This window comes from Chiloscyllium plagiosum, unplaced genomic scaffold (genome assembly GCF_037043375.1).
Source record: "Chiloscyllium plagiosum isolate Xiang-an unplaced genomic scaffold, Cpla_swu_hap1 HiC_scaffold_25, whole genome shotgun sequence".
In the NCBI taxonomy this organism is placed as follows: Eukaryota; Metazoa; Chordata; class Chondrichthyes; order Orectolobiformes; family Hemiscylliidae; genus Chiloscyllium; species Chiloscyllium plagiosum.
In genome coordinates this window covers 52,924,527-52,944,132 of record NW_028270163.1, presented here as the reverse complement: position 1 = coordinate 52,944,132, position 19,606 = coordinate 52,924,527, and the positions used below count along the sequence as shown (strand labels likewise).

Sequence of the window (19,606 nt, the reverse complement as noted above, 5' to 3'; positions counted from 1 at the left end):
ATACTGCTATTGGACAACGGCCTGTTCATTCATTGTAAATACTATGTAATCACATCAAATCAAAGTATTGCAGAAAAGAAAATAAAACCATACTTTTAAAATAGTGACTGCAATACATCTGTGCCCTGATCCAATTGTTTACTAGCCTTCAACTATATCTCATTTGAAAACAACACATGGCCCTGACTCCTATTCATTGCAATGAAGATATAAGAGAATTAGGTGATTGTAGAAATTGACAGCAGAAGAAATAAGTGGTATCTTAAGATTGGGTCCACACTATACCATGATTTAATGCTCTGTAATGAATTATACAACTCAGCATCAACACCCAACAACATGCTGTTTGTGAAGATAATGCTACTCAGCCACATCATTGCTCTTTACTTTCTTTGTACTTCCCCAAATTGAGAAATCCATGTTGTTCTTGCAACTTGCATCTGTGTAACTGGGAAACATATCCAAAATTCTCTAAGGAAAGAAGGAGCTGTCACAAATACCTTCTCGGGGGCCTGAGAACTGAAAGAAGGGTTGCTGAAAAGTAGTATGTAATAATGAGACTTACAATTGTGCAAATGCAGGACCCCTGTTCAGCACTGAGTCCATGTAAATCTTTCTGCTTTGCTTTAAAACAAAACAGAACATTTCATCTGGTCCAGGTGTATAAAACTCACATTGTCGACCACTTTTATTTTGAAACTAAATAGAACAGGAACGAAAACGAGGTGGATTCTGTAATGGCGTGGCTAATTCACAACTCTAGTTTCACAGCCGGATGATACTTGAAAATCATTATCTCATCCCTCTCTCTTGAAAACAGACTCTTCACTGGAATTGTCTTCAGCAGTTGGGAACAACTGGTATCTGTTCATATTGTCACAGAAACCCAATGCATGTCAATACCTTCACCACCATGAACCACATAATGCACATCTGCCACCCACAAGTTTTAAAGCAATAGTCAATGAAAAGAAAACCACATTCATTTTGATCCGGTATCAATTGCTAACCACTACCTTCAACTCCCAGTCAACAGTGGTATCACCAATGCAGTGCCGCTTAAGTTCCAAGTCAAGACTCAAGGGTGTAACAATTCTCACTGGAACAACTTTTAAATTTTTCAAACTATTCATGCTAATCATTGATCAAATTTTTTTTCTCTGTAGAGTAGTAAAGCCCAAAAAAATTATTTGCAAATGAAAAGCACAGTTTCAAAGATTATATGATTTAAACACAGCCACTTCAGAAAATACACTGCTGTTCTGTACAAAGAAAAAAAAGTGTTTGTACAATTTATTTGCATGCAAATCTGTCTCTTTGATCATCGTGCAACTCCACCAGTCCCTGTCATTTGCTTGCAAATGGACAAAATCATTACTTATACAGCACTGGTAAAACTGAGGGGCTCCTTTGGGATTGTAGCCAGTTTTCTGGAATGGAGAGGCGCTGACTCAATTTCTCACACGAGGAAGATAAAAGAAAGCTTTATATATAGAGAAGTTCATTACAATAGTTAAATTGATCATCACAGAATGCACGGAAAGAGGAACTAGAGAAACAGATCACTCTTTGAGTCAAGTTGCTGCCAATACTCTATTCATGAAACATCTTGTAATCGAGAAACAAGCATTTGGCAGTCAAGCAATGATGACCACTTCTTTGCCCTAACCACACATGTAAGCCTCATGTGTTAACTACACTTTCAAGTTTCCTATCTTTTACTTTCAATTATGCCAAACAATCAGGACAAGTGAATGGAACTCCAATGCAGTGTCATTATCCATTTGTTTGTATAGGATGTGAAAAATAGCTGGAACAATTCGCCTGGAAGGTTGGCAATAGGCTCTTAAGAGGAAGCTCAAAGTTGCTCTGGAAAGACAGTAGAGAAAGTTTTCTGAAATAAGAGATCATATGGGTTGAAAGGCTTTATTCATTTGACTTTATTGTGTGATGTACTGAGTTAAGGAACGCAAAACAAAATTTATTATATTTAACTAAAACATGCATTTTTTTATTGAGGCAGCACTGAAAATGTAATAATTAAAACAGAAACTAATGGAGATCAAAATTCTTTGTGAGGTAGGACTGATCACTTGGTCTGATAACACAAAGATTGCTTGGCATGTCAGTAATCCACTTACAATCTGCTGACCAACAAACAGTTGAGCAAAAATAGATTTTATAATGACACTGACCTTGAGTACTGTGAACAACTTGCTTGCTTTCTTGGCTTAGCTTCGTTGTGAAGCTGTGCATTCAAACTCCATACATGACTTAAACACATTAACTTAGATTGACAATTCAGTGCTGTACTGAGGGAATGTCATTTTCAAATGAAGCCATGATTGAATATGTGAAAGGCGTTACATCACACCATTGTCAGAAATGAGAATGGCATTTGACTCATTTTAACTCATTCAGCCAGAAAATCCTAAACTCCCCTCATTTCAGAATGTATTTAAAAAAAGAATCCAGGTCTCTCTTTCCCTCTCTTCTATTCGTAGAAGTCTATTCTATTTGTAGAGTGATAAAAAATAATCCTGACATTAATATTAAATGTCACTTTTATCAGTGGCCCTTATCCTAACCTTCTGATTCACTTTAAAGCACTGGTTCAAATTTAGTTTTGATGCCAACCACTATACCATACATCTTTATAAGATCATCTCTTAAATGATTTCTTCCCAGGTTGAAAACTTCAAATTCTTCAGTTTTTCCTCATGATTCAGACCTGCAACACTAATGATCAGCCTCTGCACATAACATTGGAGTTTTCATACATTGCATATGTCCAAACAGATATAAATTTAGCAGCAAAGTACAGTTTGACCAGAGCACCTCAAATTCAGTCATTCCTTTTTCTGACTTGAATGCCACTATTTTGGTGATGTACAATTGAATAGTAGTTTTATTATTAGATTAGTAATCCGGAGACCTGAATAACTGATCTGGAGAAATGAGCTTAAATTAATAACAACTGGGGAATTTACAGCTAGCTTAACAACTAAACCAGGAATGAAAATCTAATCAATAATGGTGACCATGAAACTAACTAATTATTGTATAATAAAAACTTGATCTTCTAATATCCTTTAGAGTAGAATTATTAATCAGCTTGGTCTAAATGCAGCTTCAAACCCATTAACAATGTGGTTGGTTTTCAACTGAAATGTCCATGCTACTTAATGAGTTCTTTCAAAATAAAAATGGCACACAACCCAGAATGAACTTAGGTATTGGATGTAACAAAGGACCCCACCTCTCCAGTTGAACTGCAAAATCCTCCTCACTAACATGTCAGGACTTGTGCTAAAGTTGGGAGAGCTTTGTACAGATTAGTCAAGTAATAGCCCAGTCATGATCACAGAATCTTTCTTTTATCCAACATTTCATAACCCATTGGGTCCCTGCGTATGCATTGACACACAATTAACACAGACTCAGCAGAGCTGCTGGCAAGGTGTCAGGAGAACGCTAACAAAGGAGTTCTCAACATTGACTCCATATCCCATGAAGCATCATTGGATCAGATCAAACATGCACAAGTAGCTCATGCTGGTTTACACTTACTGTCCACTTGTAGCTGATCTGGATCAGTACTCTACTATGCTGAACAGCACTTTGAAGAATTATTAGGGATAACAAGGAGATGGAAGATATTTTGGATGGGAAACTTGAATGTCCATTGATTTGACCAAGTATGATATCAAGGACCTTGTGAAAAATCAAAACTATAGAAATTAGGCTGAAAATTTCCACTAACTCAATTTGTACTAAGCATAAGGACGCTAGCTACGTTTGTTAAAGGTCAAATATCTCAGCCTATGAATTCCTTAGTATAGTGTTCACAGCCTGATCATCTTCAGCTACTTCATTAAGACATTCACTCCTTATAAGGTCAGTACTAAACATATTTTCTTATGATTGCAGTGCTCAATAGCATTTGTGACTTCTACTACTGCAGTGGTCCAATCCCACAAGGAGCAACAGCTCGATAATATTTCGGTTTGGACTTATAAATGCCAAATAAAATTTATGCCATGTAAGGACTGAGCAATCTGCTGTGTGCATGTGCCTAGACAGAGACCAGCCAAATAATTGATGTGGCTCCGCGTACAGCTCAGAGGTTTGGAGTTCTGAAATAGACATCTTAGTTTGACTCCCTAAAGCCTATTATCCATATTCAATACACAAGTCAGCAATATAATGTAATACTTGTTGCTTTTTAAAGCTTCATCGCCTAAACAGCACTCAAGAAATTCAACACAAGCAGGACATAGCAGCCTGCTTGATTAGCACCTCCTCCACACTGGCACACAGTGGCAGCAATATGTATGATCTACAAAACGCAGAGCAACAACTCACCAAAGCTTCTTCAAAAGCAGCTTCCAAACCCACAATCTACTGCCTAAAAGCTCAAGAGCAAAACACATATCAGAACACTATAACTGGCAAGCAATACACCAACCTGACTCGCAAACTGTCCGTTCACTGTTTCGGACCATAATACTCTAACTCCCTCCTCCACAGCACTGTCTGTGTATCTACACCTCAGATTACAGCAGTTCAAAAAAATGGCTCAACATTTTTTCACAAGGTTAATTAGAAATGAGGAATATATGTTGACTTTGAGAGCAACACTCATATTGTATGAAAGAATAAGTAAATAAAAATTCTTGATTAGTTTCAGCAAGTTTAACCAGTACAGGGAAAACAAAAATCAGACCTTAAGACTCTGTAGGATATGAAACCAAAATTAAAAACCAATCTCAGCAATGTTAAACAACATGAAGAAAATATAGGTTCCTGCAGTGCAATGCTCTTCATCTGAATTTCTTTTCCTGCTGAACCAACATTTGTCGTAGTTAAAGCATACCAACATGAATAATGAGTATTGCAAGACAGGTACAGCATATCCAATTGTTACCTCAACAGTCACATGATAATTTGTTTTTTTAAGCTTTCAATCCTATGTGGAAATTAGTTCATCATTCTTGAATAATTGTCGGCATTTGTGGAAATCAACAAGCTCCACAAACTTCAGCGCTGGCCAAGTTCATCTGAAAATTAAAGACAAGCACAAGTGTTGGCTCCTTACATTATAGCTCCCTCTGCTACTGGATTGCTTAACATGCCAGCCACCTGCTGAGTAGGTTCCTGCCAGAGCCCGCACAGAAATGAAAGCGTTGTAATCATGAAAGGTATTTTAGCAGTATTGACCATGCAATGCAATGAGCTATATCAGATTAGAGAGTAACAGGATTATAATAATTTATCTGCAAATCTCCTATGGAATTCACCAACCAAGTTACGATAATACTCTTACTTGTGAAGAAGAGAGAGGCAGGCAGAAGCCATCTGGAATTAAATTTCCTATTATCTGTTTATCAATGTTCGCAACTCTCAAAGCCAAAATGAAACAAGAATACTCTACTGGAGAGAGCTTTGTGTTTAATATCGTACTATCATTACCAACCAGACTACTGTGGAAAGGATGAAGAACAAGGATAGAGTGCTAGTAGAAGCTCTTGCCCACATGGAAATAGAAGATTTATATGACCTACGTGCCCCACACAAGTAGCCAATTCTAACCTGACGATAACCATGAAATCACCTGCATCTCATCATTACTGGGACTGAACTTAAGACAGGTCCTCAGGTGATTGTTGCTAACAGCTCTGCCTTTATGGTTCTGATTTACACAGAGAGCATGGTCCAGTTAAATCAGTGTTCAGGTTCTCTGCATCCCCAGACTTGGAGACAGTTAAAGAAGGAAAAGAAAACACAGCAAAGGTTCCTGATTAACATCCAGTGACTCCTGCTAAGAGATGCACATGCATTAATGTTAGATGAGGACACTGGTGTGTTTCACCATTTGGACTCAAACATGAAGGATGATTATCTTGAAGTAAGAAAAAATAGCTTATGGAGTATTGACACTGTGGAACTGTAATAAAAACAAGTAGTTCTGGAAATACTCAGGTCTGATACCAGCTGTGCAGAAAGAAATGAGATATTGCTTCAACTTGAATTTGACTTATTCGTAACTGAATTGCCATTTTAATTTACTATCTTGCTCTCATATTAATATTTCTGTCCTTAAGACTGCTGCAGCACTCCAGTGAAGCTAAATGAAAACCCAGAGAACAGCACTTTGTATTTAGATTATGCAGTTTACAGCTTTCTGGACTCAACATCAAGTTCAATAATTTCAAGTCATGAACTCTAAACTCCTGTTTATTTTTGTTTCATCTGCCATATGCCGGCTTTGACATTTCTGCTTTTTGTCAAAGCCATTCAACTATTCTTTCAATCACACTCAATGCGAATAATAAGGTTAAAAATCACACAACACTAGGTTATAACCCAACAGGTTTATTTGGGAGTACAAGCATTCTGAGCACTGCTATTTCGTCAGGTAGCTGGTCCCTTCGTTACCAGTGGACATTGTGAATAATTAAGGTACAGTTGGTTCTGTTATTACGCGCATCACTTCAATGTGAATCGGCTATAACACGATTGGACCATTATTTGTAGAACGCGAACTTTCCTTTGCTGAATTGGCTTTAATGCGATTTTGGTCCCTTGGTTTAAATGGTGCTGCTATTAGACAATTTTCTTATAATGCAGGGTCGCATGAGAATGGAACTATCATGTTATATCAGAACAGACTGTAGTTAGGGTGGGTAACATCACAACCTTTAGAAGATTTTCAAGCGCAAGAACATTCAAGGCTATGGGCCAAGTGCTGAGAATTGGGACTAGTGTCGATTTAGTGTTTTTTTGGCAGGCTTGATGGGCCAAGGGGTTTCTTCTGTACTCTATGATACTATTAATTATTTTATTGCCTGTCACAATAACTATGAAATGAAGACCACCAAGTTTTGACTTCTATGATTTGATTTTAACATCTGGGACTTTCATGGACTGAAATGCTTTAAAAAGGAAAGACCTTGATTTAAAATTGGCTGCAGTGATTCCTTGACCATATGTTGAGCCATGTTTGAGAAACCAATGTGGAATGAACAAAATTTTCTGACTGACTTAACATTTTGTCAAAAGAGACCAAAACATAGCCAGGCATGAAGAAACTAGCATTTCATATTCTTAAAATAAACTTGCATGATAATTTTCACATTTTGGAGATAAAAGACATGCTTGCAATTATCCAGCTTGGAAACAATGATCCGAGTCATGAATCAGGTGTGTTTCAAGAAACCATTTTGGCAGAGTAGTGGAGATGAACGTGTAACAGTAGAATTGGAAGACGTTCTGTCTCTGCGTTCACTCAGGAAGGACAAACAACTTCTGACAACACAAATCAGGGAAACACCTGAACACAGAACTCAAAAACATCTGGAATATTTACAGCTGCTGCTGATCCAAGATACTGTCAATGTGGTCTCAGGTTAAACTTTATACTTGCAAGACATCTGACAGTCTTACAACTACATTGATCACTATAATCCTTTTTACCTCTAATGTTCATCTCTGTTTGATGTCATATTTTATCACTTTTCTTGGGATTAGTACCTAACTAAATTCCTCTTTCATTCATTTAAGCAAGACTTGTGGTTTGGTTCTTATTGTGTTTCCGGTGAGCTGGTTGACCATATTTAATTGGATTAAAGTGAGCTACATGTGAAAAAGACCATTAAATCTTTATTGAGGTCAGCTGAGGAGGTTGAAAATAGGGGAGCCAATTTACCCATTTCTCACCTAGTTGTTAGGTTCTTTCCAACTATTACCAGTCTCTTGACTTTTGTTCCATGACAGTTTTGTCATTTATTTTCTCTAAACCTCGACATGATCCCAGATCTTCACTTTCATCACTCTTCCCCTCCCCCTTTCAATGGCATAAAATCCATCACATTTCTACCTTCCTTCAGATATGGACTCAAAACGTTACCTGCCTTCTCTGTACATGTTGCAGACCTACTGAGTATTTCCAGCCTGTGTTTTTATTTCAGATTTCCAACATCCTTGGTATTTTGCTTTTGCTCTCTCAGAATTAGAATTCAGTAAGATTCTGCATCTTATGTAAAAAAACCAAAACTGAAAAATATTTTCAAGAAAAATATTATATAAACGTTGGGACATGGTTTTAAAAAATTGTCTTAGTTTATATCGACAAAAGACTTTAGGAACATTGTTTAAAATCTAGAAAGGAGAAAGGAATTATCTAAGGCCTTTCATGACCTCAGGTCTTCCTAAAGTGTTTCATAGTCGATAAAATACTTTTTGAAGTGTCCTCAGTTGAAATCTAAGAGATACGACGGCCAATTTAGCAACGACAAAGTCACACAAACCACAATGTGATTATGACCAGATAATCTGATTTTTCTTCAAGTGACGTTGGCTCAAGGATAAATATAGATCAGGACACTGAGAATAACATCACTGTTCTCCTTCAAAATAGCACCATGTGATCTGTCATTTTCACCTGAGAGGGATGACAGAAACTTGGTTTAATACCTCATTTGAAAGACAGCACAGAGTGTCAGCCCACATTCTGTACTCAAGGTGTCTGAAGTGGGTCTTGAAAGTAGGTACACTGGAATACACTATACAAACCCTCCAGTCTGGTCTGCCATTTAGATGCCAGCTGATCATCTATCAACATCATTTCCCATGATAGTCATGTCCTTTGATATCATAACCATCTAGAAGTTTATCTCTGTCTTGAATACACTCAATGGCACAGCCCTCTGGGAAATCTAAAGATTTTCAGAATGAAGAAATTCTTCATCCAAGACCTGAATGGCCAGTTCTGGCTGAGCCTGTCAAGAATTTTGCACATTTCAATAAGGTCACTTCTCATTCCTCTAAACTCTAGGGAACACAGTTTCCTAGACTGACCCTTTTGGACAAACCTGTCATCTGACAAATTAGCGTGGCTCAGGAATAAATATAGATTGAACTATTCAAGAGACCTAGCTGTTCAAATACTTGACTTATTATTGCCCCACACTGCACCCTCCACAGACCAAATTCACTCTACTGACCAAGGTTCCATACAATTAGAATCATAGAGTCATAGATGTACAGCACGGAAGCAAACCTTTCAGTCCAACTTATCCATGCCGGCCAGATATCCCAACCCAATCTCGTCCCACCTGTCAGCATCTGGCCCATATCTCTCCAAACCCTTCCTATTCATATACCCATCCAGATACCTTTTAAATGTTGCAATTGTACCAGCCTCCACCACTTCCTCTGGCAGCTCATTCCATACACGCACCACCCTCTGTGTGAAAAATGTTGTCCCTTACGTCTCTTTTATATCTTTCCCCTCTCACCCTCAACCTATGCCCTCTAGTTCTGGACTCCCCCACCCCAGGGAAAAGACTTTGCCTATTTACCCTATCCATGCCCCTCATGACTTTATAAACCTCTATAAGGTCACTCCTCAGCCTCCGAATCTCCAGAGAAAACGGCCCTAGCCTATTCAACCCCTCCCTATAGCTCAAATCCTCCAACTCCGGCAACATCTTTGTAAATCTTTTCTGAACTCTTTCAAGTTTCACAACATCCTTTCAATAGGAAGGAGACCAAAATTGCATGCAACATACCAACAGTGGCCTAACCAATGTCCTGTAGAGCCGCAACATGACCTCCCAACTCCTGTACTCAATACTCTGACCAATAAAGGAAAGCACACCAAACGCCACCTTCACTATCCTATCTACCTGCAACTCACTTTCAAGGAGCTATGAACCTGCACTCAAGGTCACTTTGTTCAGCAACAATCCCTAATTAAGTTAGTAAGTCCTGCTAAGATTTGCTCTCCCAAAATGCAGTATCTTGCATTTATCTAAATTAAACTCCATCTGCCACTCCTCAGCCCATTGGCCCATCAGATCAAGATCCCGCTGTAATCTGAGATAACCTTCTTCGCTGTATACCACACCTCCAATTTTGGTGTCTTCCGCAAACTTACTAACTGCACCTCTTATGCTCACATCCAAATCATTTACATAAACAATGAAAAGTAGTGGACCCAGCACCGCTCCTGGTGGCACTCCACTGGTCACAGGCCCCCAGTCTGAAAAACAACCCTCCACCACCACTCTCTGCCTTCTACCTTTGAGCCAGTTCTGTATCCAAATGGCTAGTTCTCCTTGTATTCCATGAGATCTAACCTTACTAACCAGTGTCCCATGGGGAACCCTGTCAAATGCCTTACTGAAGTCCACATAGATCATGTCTACTGCTCTGCCCTCATCAATCTTCTTTGTTATTTCTTCAAAAAACTCAATCAAGTTTGTAGACATGATTTCCCACGCACAAAGCATGTTGACTATCCCCAATCAGTCCTTGCCTTTCCAAATACATGTACATTGTGACCCTCAGGATTCCCTCCAACAATTTGCCCACCACTGACGTCAGGCTCAATGGCCTATATTCTTTCGCTTGTCCTTACTGCCCTTCTTAAACAGTGGCACCACGTTCGCCAACGTCCAGTCTTCCGGCACCTCACATGTGACTATCGATAATATAAGTATCTCAGCAAGAGGCCCAGCAATCACATCCCTAGCTTCCCACAGAGTTATGGGGTACACTTGATCAGGTCCTGGGGATTTATCAGCAAAGCATTTTCACACCTTTACTCAAAGACATTTGCTGTAAAGGCCAACATACCATTTACTGTCTTAACGGTTTGCTACACTTGCAAGCATTTCAGTGATTCATGATAAAGGCATGCAGGTCTATTTGGACAGGAACACTTCTCAATCTCTCATCATTTAAGAAATACCCAGCACCTCTGTCCCTCCTACCAATGTGGAGAACTGTCAATTATCCATGTTCCATTCATTTGCCATGCTCTTACTAACTTACTCAGCCTGTCCAGTTACCCTAAAACCTCTTTGCATAATCCTCAGAACATAAATTCCCACATCGTTCTGCATCATCCACAAACATGGAACTTATCAACTTCCATCCCCCATATTCAATTTTCAGTTATCGATTGGGAATAACTGGGACCCAAGCACTCAACATTGTAGCACCTCACTAGGTACAGCCTGCCAACCTCAGAATTTATTCCATTTATTCTGTTTAACAATCCTCAATCCATGCCAGTATATTACTCTCTCATTTTATATAATAACCTCCAATGTGGGGTCTTACTGAAAGCTTTCCAAACATTTAAATACACCACATCCATTAGTTCTCTCTTATCCAGAATGCTCAAAACACTTTAGCAGGTTTGTCAAACATTATTTTACTGTCATGAATATATGTTGACACTTCCAAACCTAATAATTACTGTTTAAGTGTCCAGTTATCAGATCCTTTATAACAGATTCAAGCATTTCCCTACTATTGATGTCAGGTTAACAACATCTGTAGTTTCCCATTTTCCCTCTCCCTTGTCTTTTTATGTCACAGGGTTACACTTGTAACCTTCTAATCCGCAGGCAACATTCCAGAACCTTCAGTGACTCTATTGAAATTCCGCGGTAGCACAGTAGTCACTAACTGTAAAAAGACTGCAGCAAAACATCACTGATGGAAATTTTTTTTCCACATGACCAAAAATAACTGGCAATTGCCTCAAGAGCAAACTGTTACTTCACATCATCTGAATTAGACAACTATTAGTCGAACAAGTGACTAGGCAAAAGAACCCGGGAAACGTTGGAAATATTCAGGTCGACACATTTTCATCAGTGCTGGCTGAGTTTATCCAGCATATGCTATACTTTTTAAGCAATTGAGATGTGTAAGCATTATCTATCTGCATAAAGTAGTTGCAGGTAGCTTGGACATTCAGGACACAAATAAAATAAACCTGAGGTGGCACAATGCAGTATTACAAGAAAACAGGTACATGAATAACTCTGATACGTTTGTAGTAAGGCAACATATTTCTTCTCTGCTACCGTATTGCAAGTTAAGGAGAACCTAATACTTCACAGTGCTGTGCAATGTGATATGCACATTTAAAGGCTCCAAACAGCTGCATCATATTGTACAGATATTTTATATTTAGCTAATCTGAACAGTGTTGGTTCTAATGGACAAACTAAAGATCCTTCCCAGTTTAAGCCTCCAATATAAACCATTTTAATCCTGAAAATGTATTACAAGGAAAAGGAATAGGAATGAGAAGGAACCTAAATTCTGTCAAAAGCACTCCATCACTTTACTTTGCCCACTAGCACTATATTTAATTGAGAATCCAAGTATAGATAAAAGCACATTTGATTTGTACATGCCTAAACAGGTACCAACATTTGGTGTTTGATTTCAATACAAGAATGTATTTTAGTTTGGTGGTAAAAATGTTAAGGGTGCAAATGTTTCCTGATATTTGCAGTCACTTAGTACCACGGCCACTTAATAGTGGTAGGCATTTGTTCAGTAAAGGTGGACATGTGAAGAACACATAGCAGTATTGGGTATCAGGTGCTTTCTATTGAAATTACTGCACACCACTTAACACTGTTAATACCTCCGAGGAGCCAGTAATTTCTATTGTATAACATTGCTTTCAGCAAAGTAAAATATCACAGTGCTTGACTGATTGAGAGAGCGCATTTCTAAAAGAGAACCATGAGCTCATATCTTTAGTCTGATCTAGAAGGACATGAGCAGTCTGTGTGAGTCCTGAACTAATGCCACAGATTCCAAACAAGTTGATCAAAGAATGAAACTATTACTGCACTGAGTTTCAGAATCCTAAAGAATTTTCTAAAATTACTTCTTCGTGTGACAGAAATTGCATAAGACTTTGCATAAAGGGTACTCTCCTAGTTTTCCTCTTTTTTTTTTTAGAAAGGATAAACATAGACGGGCAATCTAGTTTTCAGCTAGTTTGCTGCAGGCTCTGTTGGTTACACAGAAAGGAAAGTTGTTTCCATTTTATTTATATTTTGGTGAATATATTAGATCTGAAACACAGGAAAACAACTGATACTCAGTTGCTAGTAAGCTCTTGGTAACAGGAATGTAAAATATTCACAGCTTTCAATTCCCCTTACCATGAGATTTTGTCAAAAGGTGACAATACTTTATAAACAAGCCTCCAAAAACCACCTTATGGTAGCACAATGAAAACTTACAATACTGAAGAAAAAGTCACAAGACATAATGTGAATGATGCTGTATTAGTAAGATCTCAATGAGGTTTAGAAGACAACTGTTTGTATCAAAAGTGACCTCATTATGTCGAATTACAAAAGGGTGCTTACCTTTTCTATGCTGTGAAGCGAAGAAACAGATGCTGTTTGAGAAGAGATTGGGTGAAATGAGTCCTCTCTACTGTTATGTTGGTGCTGTACAGACATTATGGGATGAGGTTCTGATCTGTGAGGCAACTGTGAAATGCCATACGGTATACTTTGCCCTAGCATGTGGTTCTGTTGCACGCCAGGAAGCGTCCATGATCCCTCGGGCTGCAGGTATTTTGAAGAAGGTGGTGGTGTGTGTCCTGAACGTATTGGATATGCTGGATTATACACTGGCTGTTGAGGCAGTTGCTGAAAGCCAGAGTTGTTGATAGGTTCAAGGGAGGAATTACTGTCATTCAAATTGGTATATTGGCTGTTGTGATTTGCATTAGCTGTAGGAAGATGTACAGGGGGATTTCTGGTCTGAATTTGTCGGTATTGTAACAAACGGGACTGCAAAGGCATCTCATTCAGTTCTTTATTTTCAGTCTGATCTGAAGTTGGTGTCTCTCTTAATAAACCTGGGAATCTGAAAAAAAAACAAATGATCATCTTCGTATCAATTTCTTTTAATGTTAACATTGGTTAATTTTGTTGTAACATGATTTTAGTTGTAAGATACAACAACATTGCCAATTTTCAATTTAATTTCTTGTAATCTTCATCTGATACCAATACACAAGTACTTCTTGCAGAGTTTGCTGCATAGAAAATCGGGAGAGAGAACCTATAGTGCATTTCCTGTCCTGTAGGCGTGAAGGTTAATAGTAGTGTGTTTGTCATCACCATAGTTGAGAACATCTCAAAACAGAATTAGGACTGAATGTATTATGAACTTTGGGGTTCAGTGACTTGCTAGATAAATTTGCTGATGCACAGCCATGAGCAAGAGGCAAGGAGAGTGAATGTGGGGGAAGGGAGAAAGAACAAGTCAACTGTTGAGGAAAATAGGTAGTGGCAACCTGATTTACATTCAGTTTAGAACTCTCACAATTCTAAAATGTCAGTTTCTCACAATTACTGGTTTCCTTGCCTCAGTCAAGTAACAGATATGTGCTAAAGCTTTCCTGAGAATAACTCCTGACAGAGACAGTGCAGTTAGTTTGTGCTCCTTCGTCCAAACACAATGGGCTAAGTTTTCCAGTTTTGAGTTCAGATGTTTTTCTAAATGCAATTCATGGCCCCCAGACCACCATGGCTCAGAGTGACTTTTCGTACGCAAACATCTGCTCTTCATCTTACTAATCAAGCTCTTGGGTAATTGCATGATTGGAGAGGTGGGAGCGCTTGCCGCAGCCTCATCTTTCACACCTCTGCTTAAAGTCCAGTTACACACTGCTCAGATGCCAAAAACCAGGCACTGGTCTCAACCGTTCACGTGTAGCACTGAGGAAGGGAAAGGTCATTCCCCTCTTCAGACAAGGACTTGGAGGTACTGGTGGATGGAGTGATGGAGATAAAGGCAGCGATTTTTCTAGTTACAGGAGGCTATGCCTTCGGACTCAGTCAGTCTGGATACAGACTGCAGCCCAGGACAGTGATGGGTTTTGGGTAAAGCAGAACATTCAACAGTGCACTAATAATGTGAATGATTTTCTGCACCCTGCAAGGATAAGTGCATGTACCTTCTCTCTGCTTCCCCAACATCAAAACTGCCCACTCACTCGAACATTGCACATGAATCCCACTAAGGCTCATGGACTAAACATTTCACTATTACATATGCATCGTGCCTCTTCAATGGCTCTTAGTCATCTCATCCTCCCAAATTACTCAAGCATCCTGCCCTCTGCGCTTCCTGTTAACTCATTTCAGCACCTCTCTTGCAATGAATGTCCAATAATTGCTCTTGTAGCCATTTTCTTCATAGTCAAACACTCTCTGTCTCATTACAGGATTAACTGACCCAACCCTTGGCCTGATATCTCAACAACACAGGGATAAAGTGAGGACTGCAGATGCTGGAGATCAGAGCTTAAAAATGTGTTGCTGGAAAAGGGCTGAAGAAGGGCTTATGCCCGAAACGTTGATTCTCCTGTTCCTTTGATGCTGTCTGACCTCTGCACTTTTCCAGCAACACATTTTTAAGATCTCAACAACACAGAATGACCTAGCTGTAATACCCAGACTGACTGGGGCCCAAGTCCTGGACTACAAGGACACAGAACCATAGACTCGAGTAGGACCATGCATCTAATTGCCCACGATCCCTTAATTGATTAAGGCAGTACCCCCTGACTGAAGCTTCCACTTATCTCATTATATACTGAAGTGTAAACTGCAATACGTTGTATGTCTAACGTTGATATACTATGGTGTCACACAGCAACATGTGCACCCTCTATTTGATTGCTGAATTGACGTGTTCCCCTTTATCACAACCTGGCTGCTATTCCCTTTGCACAATAAGGCAATGCAAGTCACACAGGCTGTCAGCCTGTAACTGAGCATTAAAGACCTGGTGCACGAAGAAAGCAACACATGTCACATACTGCCTAGCAATCTGTAAGTCGTGCTGCAGTTGGTGAACATATGCTAAGAAAGCGCTATGAAGTATACAGATGCTAACAGCCTCCAATTAGGTGGCAAAGTGACTGAGCCCCAGAAAAGCAAGCTGAAAGCCAAAAGATCCATGTCCACAAGTGCAAAGGCCACCCTACATAAGTGCGTGAGATACATGTAAAGTGACCTGGTAGAAATATGCAAGTCTCAGGTGTCTCTGAGGTCCAAAATATTAAGGGTCGAAGTGGTGTCTCTGTGTTGATCAGAGGGACAATGAGGTTGCTTGTTGATGCTGACTTTCATGGACAAAGGGTGAAAGAGGTTGTCAGTCATACAGCATGTTGGGACATTATTCTGAAGAAGCAGTTGTATGAAGGCTGGAACAAACATTTGACGAGTTGCAGCTGTCAGATACCCACTTTGATTTATAAGTCAGGAATTTGGGCCAGGTAGTTTTTGAGTGAAACAGAGGAAAATTGCAAGTGATACATATAGAAGCTGAACTCATTAATAAGATGCAAATATGTGGAAATAAGGTAGTTTTCCTGTTCAATGGTTAGATTCTAAAGTCACCATTTAAGCTTTGAGGGGAAAACCATTGAATATTTCTTGACATTGAGAACATGATTTTTCATTCTGACTATTTTCTCACCTTTCTTACTATTACTCACCACAACAGGAGGTTAAAATTCTGTCAATCTTTGAACAACAATTTTACCACTGAAAAGGCAGGCCAGTGATATCAGTTTTGATGTGACACTTTTCAAAGGGTTTTTCGTGATGCTCTTAGAGCATAAAACAGCCACCATATAAAAGTTACAGAAATGCACTCTAAGCTAGCTTCTACTTTCAATAGGAAGGAAGGATAAAACCCAGCATCACCTAGAAGAGGAATCAACTAAAAAGTCAATCAAAAATAACACCTTAGTTTATTTTCAAATACAATATGTGGATTAGGTTCCTCTCCAGAGAATGCTCCAATGCGTAATATGATTGACTTCCGGACATGCACTTTCAAGGTGAGGAGCAGGAACTTGAAATATTTTAGTCCATCCATTGATCTCACATTTCCTGTTGTTCAGCTGCAATCAATGTACAGCTGGGAGGTTAGACTGGTGCCTAAATTTTGGAACTACAAAAAAAACCTTGAATCCCAAATCAGGTCAACAGCTATTGTTATGGACCAGACCAAACCCCCTCAAAATATACGAAGGAAGTAGCCTGGATGCTAACTTTTTCTTATTTGAAGGTTAAGTGTAAGGCATTGTGTTCCAGATGCAATTCAATTGGTCAAACTACTCGACTCTAGGCAAAACACACTTCATTTTTAGACTACGGTTAACATACAGACAAAATAAAAAAAAATTGGCTTAACTGTAAATTGATCAAATTGCTTAACAAAATAAGCTGTGTTAATTTCTACTAATTAACTGTTCCAATATAGTAGCAGCCCACAATACACCCTTGGCAAATTCAGTAAAATATATTGCCTTACGTGCAATTCTAGCTGCAGGAATAGAATTCCAGCTTTTAGTTGTTAACAGAGAGAGAAAAATAAGAGCTTCCACATCCAGCTTTAAGACCCCAGCAACTGCAACTGAAAACCAAAATTAAAAATCTGGTTCTGTGAGAGCCTGACCACACCCATTCAGGCTGCTTCTTTTGTTCCAACTTAAAAAAACCCTAGGCCTCACAAGCTGTTTATTTATTGGCTTTGAGCAGACCACTTTGTACATTTGTCTCAACCTTTTTTCACTTAAAAACAATACAGGAAAATATACCACAGTGTCACCACACTACGTTTAAATAAAAAACCTAATTTTTCAAACTCTTTCTTTCAATTTTAGAAATATATGTCTGTTCCTCAATCATTTTGTTATAATGGTATTTACACCTTGTCCTGGAAATTCCGGCAATAGGTAGCGTTTACGACCATTACCACTTAAGTAGAAGTTAAGGTTTAGATGGCTCAATAGTATAAAGCCTCTAATGACTTTGATATAGAGTCACAAAATTATCTGCAGCGCAGAGGAGGCATTCAGCCACTGGGTTTGTACTGGCTCTCCAAATGAGCTTTCTATTACAGTTAAGACATTACCTTTGATATGTTGGCCCTTTTTCCTCTTCAGGATTATTGCCTTGTTTCCACTGCCCTTTGAGAGCATGTTGTGAATACCTGACTTGTTGCTGGGATGGGTGAGTGAACTGCTGAACTTGGTGAGGATATGATGGACACCCTGTATTGACATAGTCCTGATGCTCATTCCATGGGTGAATTCTTGAATGCTGTCTTATGAGATCTTCAGCTGTGTTGGTGTGTAATGAATCTGTAAGTGATACCACAACAAAAATCAGATCAAAGTGGCATTTTTGCTGACAAGAAGTTACTGAAATCTTTTAAATGTCAATTATGACTGAAATAGTCATTTAGATTAGTGATGAACTAACTCCCAAATCAAGGAAATTTTGTTATAAAATGTTATAATAAGCATGCAAAAACAATTATCCCCTTGATCTTTCGTCAATTTCCATTGCCGAGTTCAAACGCCTTTTAATTAAATCACAAATAAACGAGAAAGTGATATATAAACTTTTTCAAATTCCCAAGATATCTAAGTGCTGTGTATTTAATCGACCAATTTTTGGTCTTCAGTCATTAAGTAGGTAAACAATCCCACAAACAGTAAATTAAAATATTGACCAGACATTTTTGATGAAGGTGGTTAAGATGCGGGGAAAACCCACTGCTTCTCTCTGAATGAGGATCTTCTGGGTCTGCTAAAGCAGTCAGGCAGGACCTACATTCAATATCTCATCTAAATAGTGTCATTTCCAGCAACGTAACTCTCTATCAGCACTAACCTGAAGTGCTAACCCAAATTATGCGCTCAAGTCATGGAGTGGCACTTGAATAGCTAAAATCATCTCACATGCCTCAGTGATTCAATTTGTAATTTTTACTACTCACTATCCAAAGAAATATTAACAGACAGAATGCATTTCTTAAGTAATGGCACTGATCAGCAAAAAAGTCATTAACAGAATTAAGTTAAACAGGTAAATACGGCAAGTGTCTTTTTTAAAAACCTCTTAATACCAGATTATGGGCACCCCAACAAAAGATTACTACAGGACTTACGAACACAGAGCAAACTCTCAGACCTTTGAAACTATCAGACTGTTTTTTCAATAGCGAAAGTTAAAAATGTCTCTGGTTGCCAATTTAACATTTATCTCCATTCCAATAGTGCAAATATGAAAACCTTCAATTTAAAACTCCCGATTCCAGATCTTTGCCAAACAGGTCAATCCTTCAAAAATAAAAGCAGAAAATGGTGTAAAATATCAGCAGGTCTGGCAGTATTGTGGAGAAACAAAGAGTCAGGGTCTCAATCCAAAGACCCTTCCCTTCTAGTTTAAGATTCAAATGCTAATGTCTCATCACAGATAACGTCAGACCTCTTGAGTTTCTCCAGTACTGCGTCGATTTTAGATTTCCAGTACCTGCAGTATTTTGCTATTATTCAATCCTTCAAAAATTTGGTTCCACCACAAACTATTCTGATAATTTGCACAAAGTAATGGTACATTTCCTGGTCAAGTATATGGACAAGATTGACTTGCTACTTAACTTTCTTCCTGTTAAGTTGACCTAAATACCTAGAACAGAATGTATACATCTTAAGAGCAAACGGAATATTTTGCCTCTCCAGAAAAACTTGCAAGTATAGCTTCTGTATCCAAGTCCAGGACCTTTAAAAGCAGTGCTTCAGGCATACAGAGCAGATATTAAGTCCCCCTTGTCCTCAATCCCAATTAATAATCAATCCATTTACAGAAAACCCTACAGTTCCCTTATTAATTTTATACAGTAGTTATAAATACAATTAATTGATGCAGAGAAGCTGCTGCTGATTTTTCCCAAAGCT

General features: G+C 38.7%; 1 protein-coding gene across 6 annotated transcripts in view; it reads right to left on the bottom strand.

Moving 5' to 3' along the window:
- The window catches only part of helz (helicase with zinc finger), a 276,040-nt gene that overhangs the window by 31,918 nt on the left and 224,516 nt on the right, over positions 1–19,606 (bottom strand). For all 6 annotated transcript variants that reach the window (XM_043715064.2, XM_043715069.2, XM_043715066.2 and 3 more), the window contains 2 exons: positions 17,776–18,004; positions 13,197–13,704 (listed from right to left, as the gene is read on the bottom strand). In XM_043715064.2, the coding sequence (XP_043570999.2) occupies positions 13,197–13,704; positions 17,776–18,004 (737 nt within the window). The remainder of the gene's footprint in view (positions 1–13,196; positions 13,705–17,775; positions 18,005–19,606) is intronic.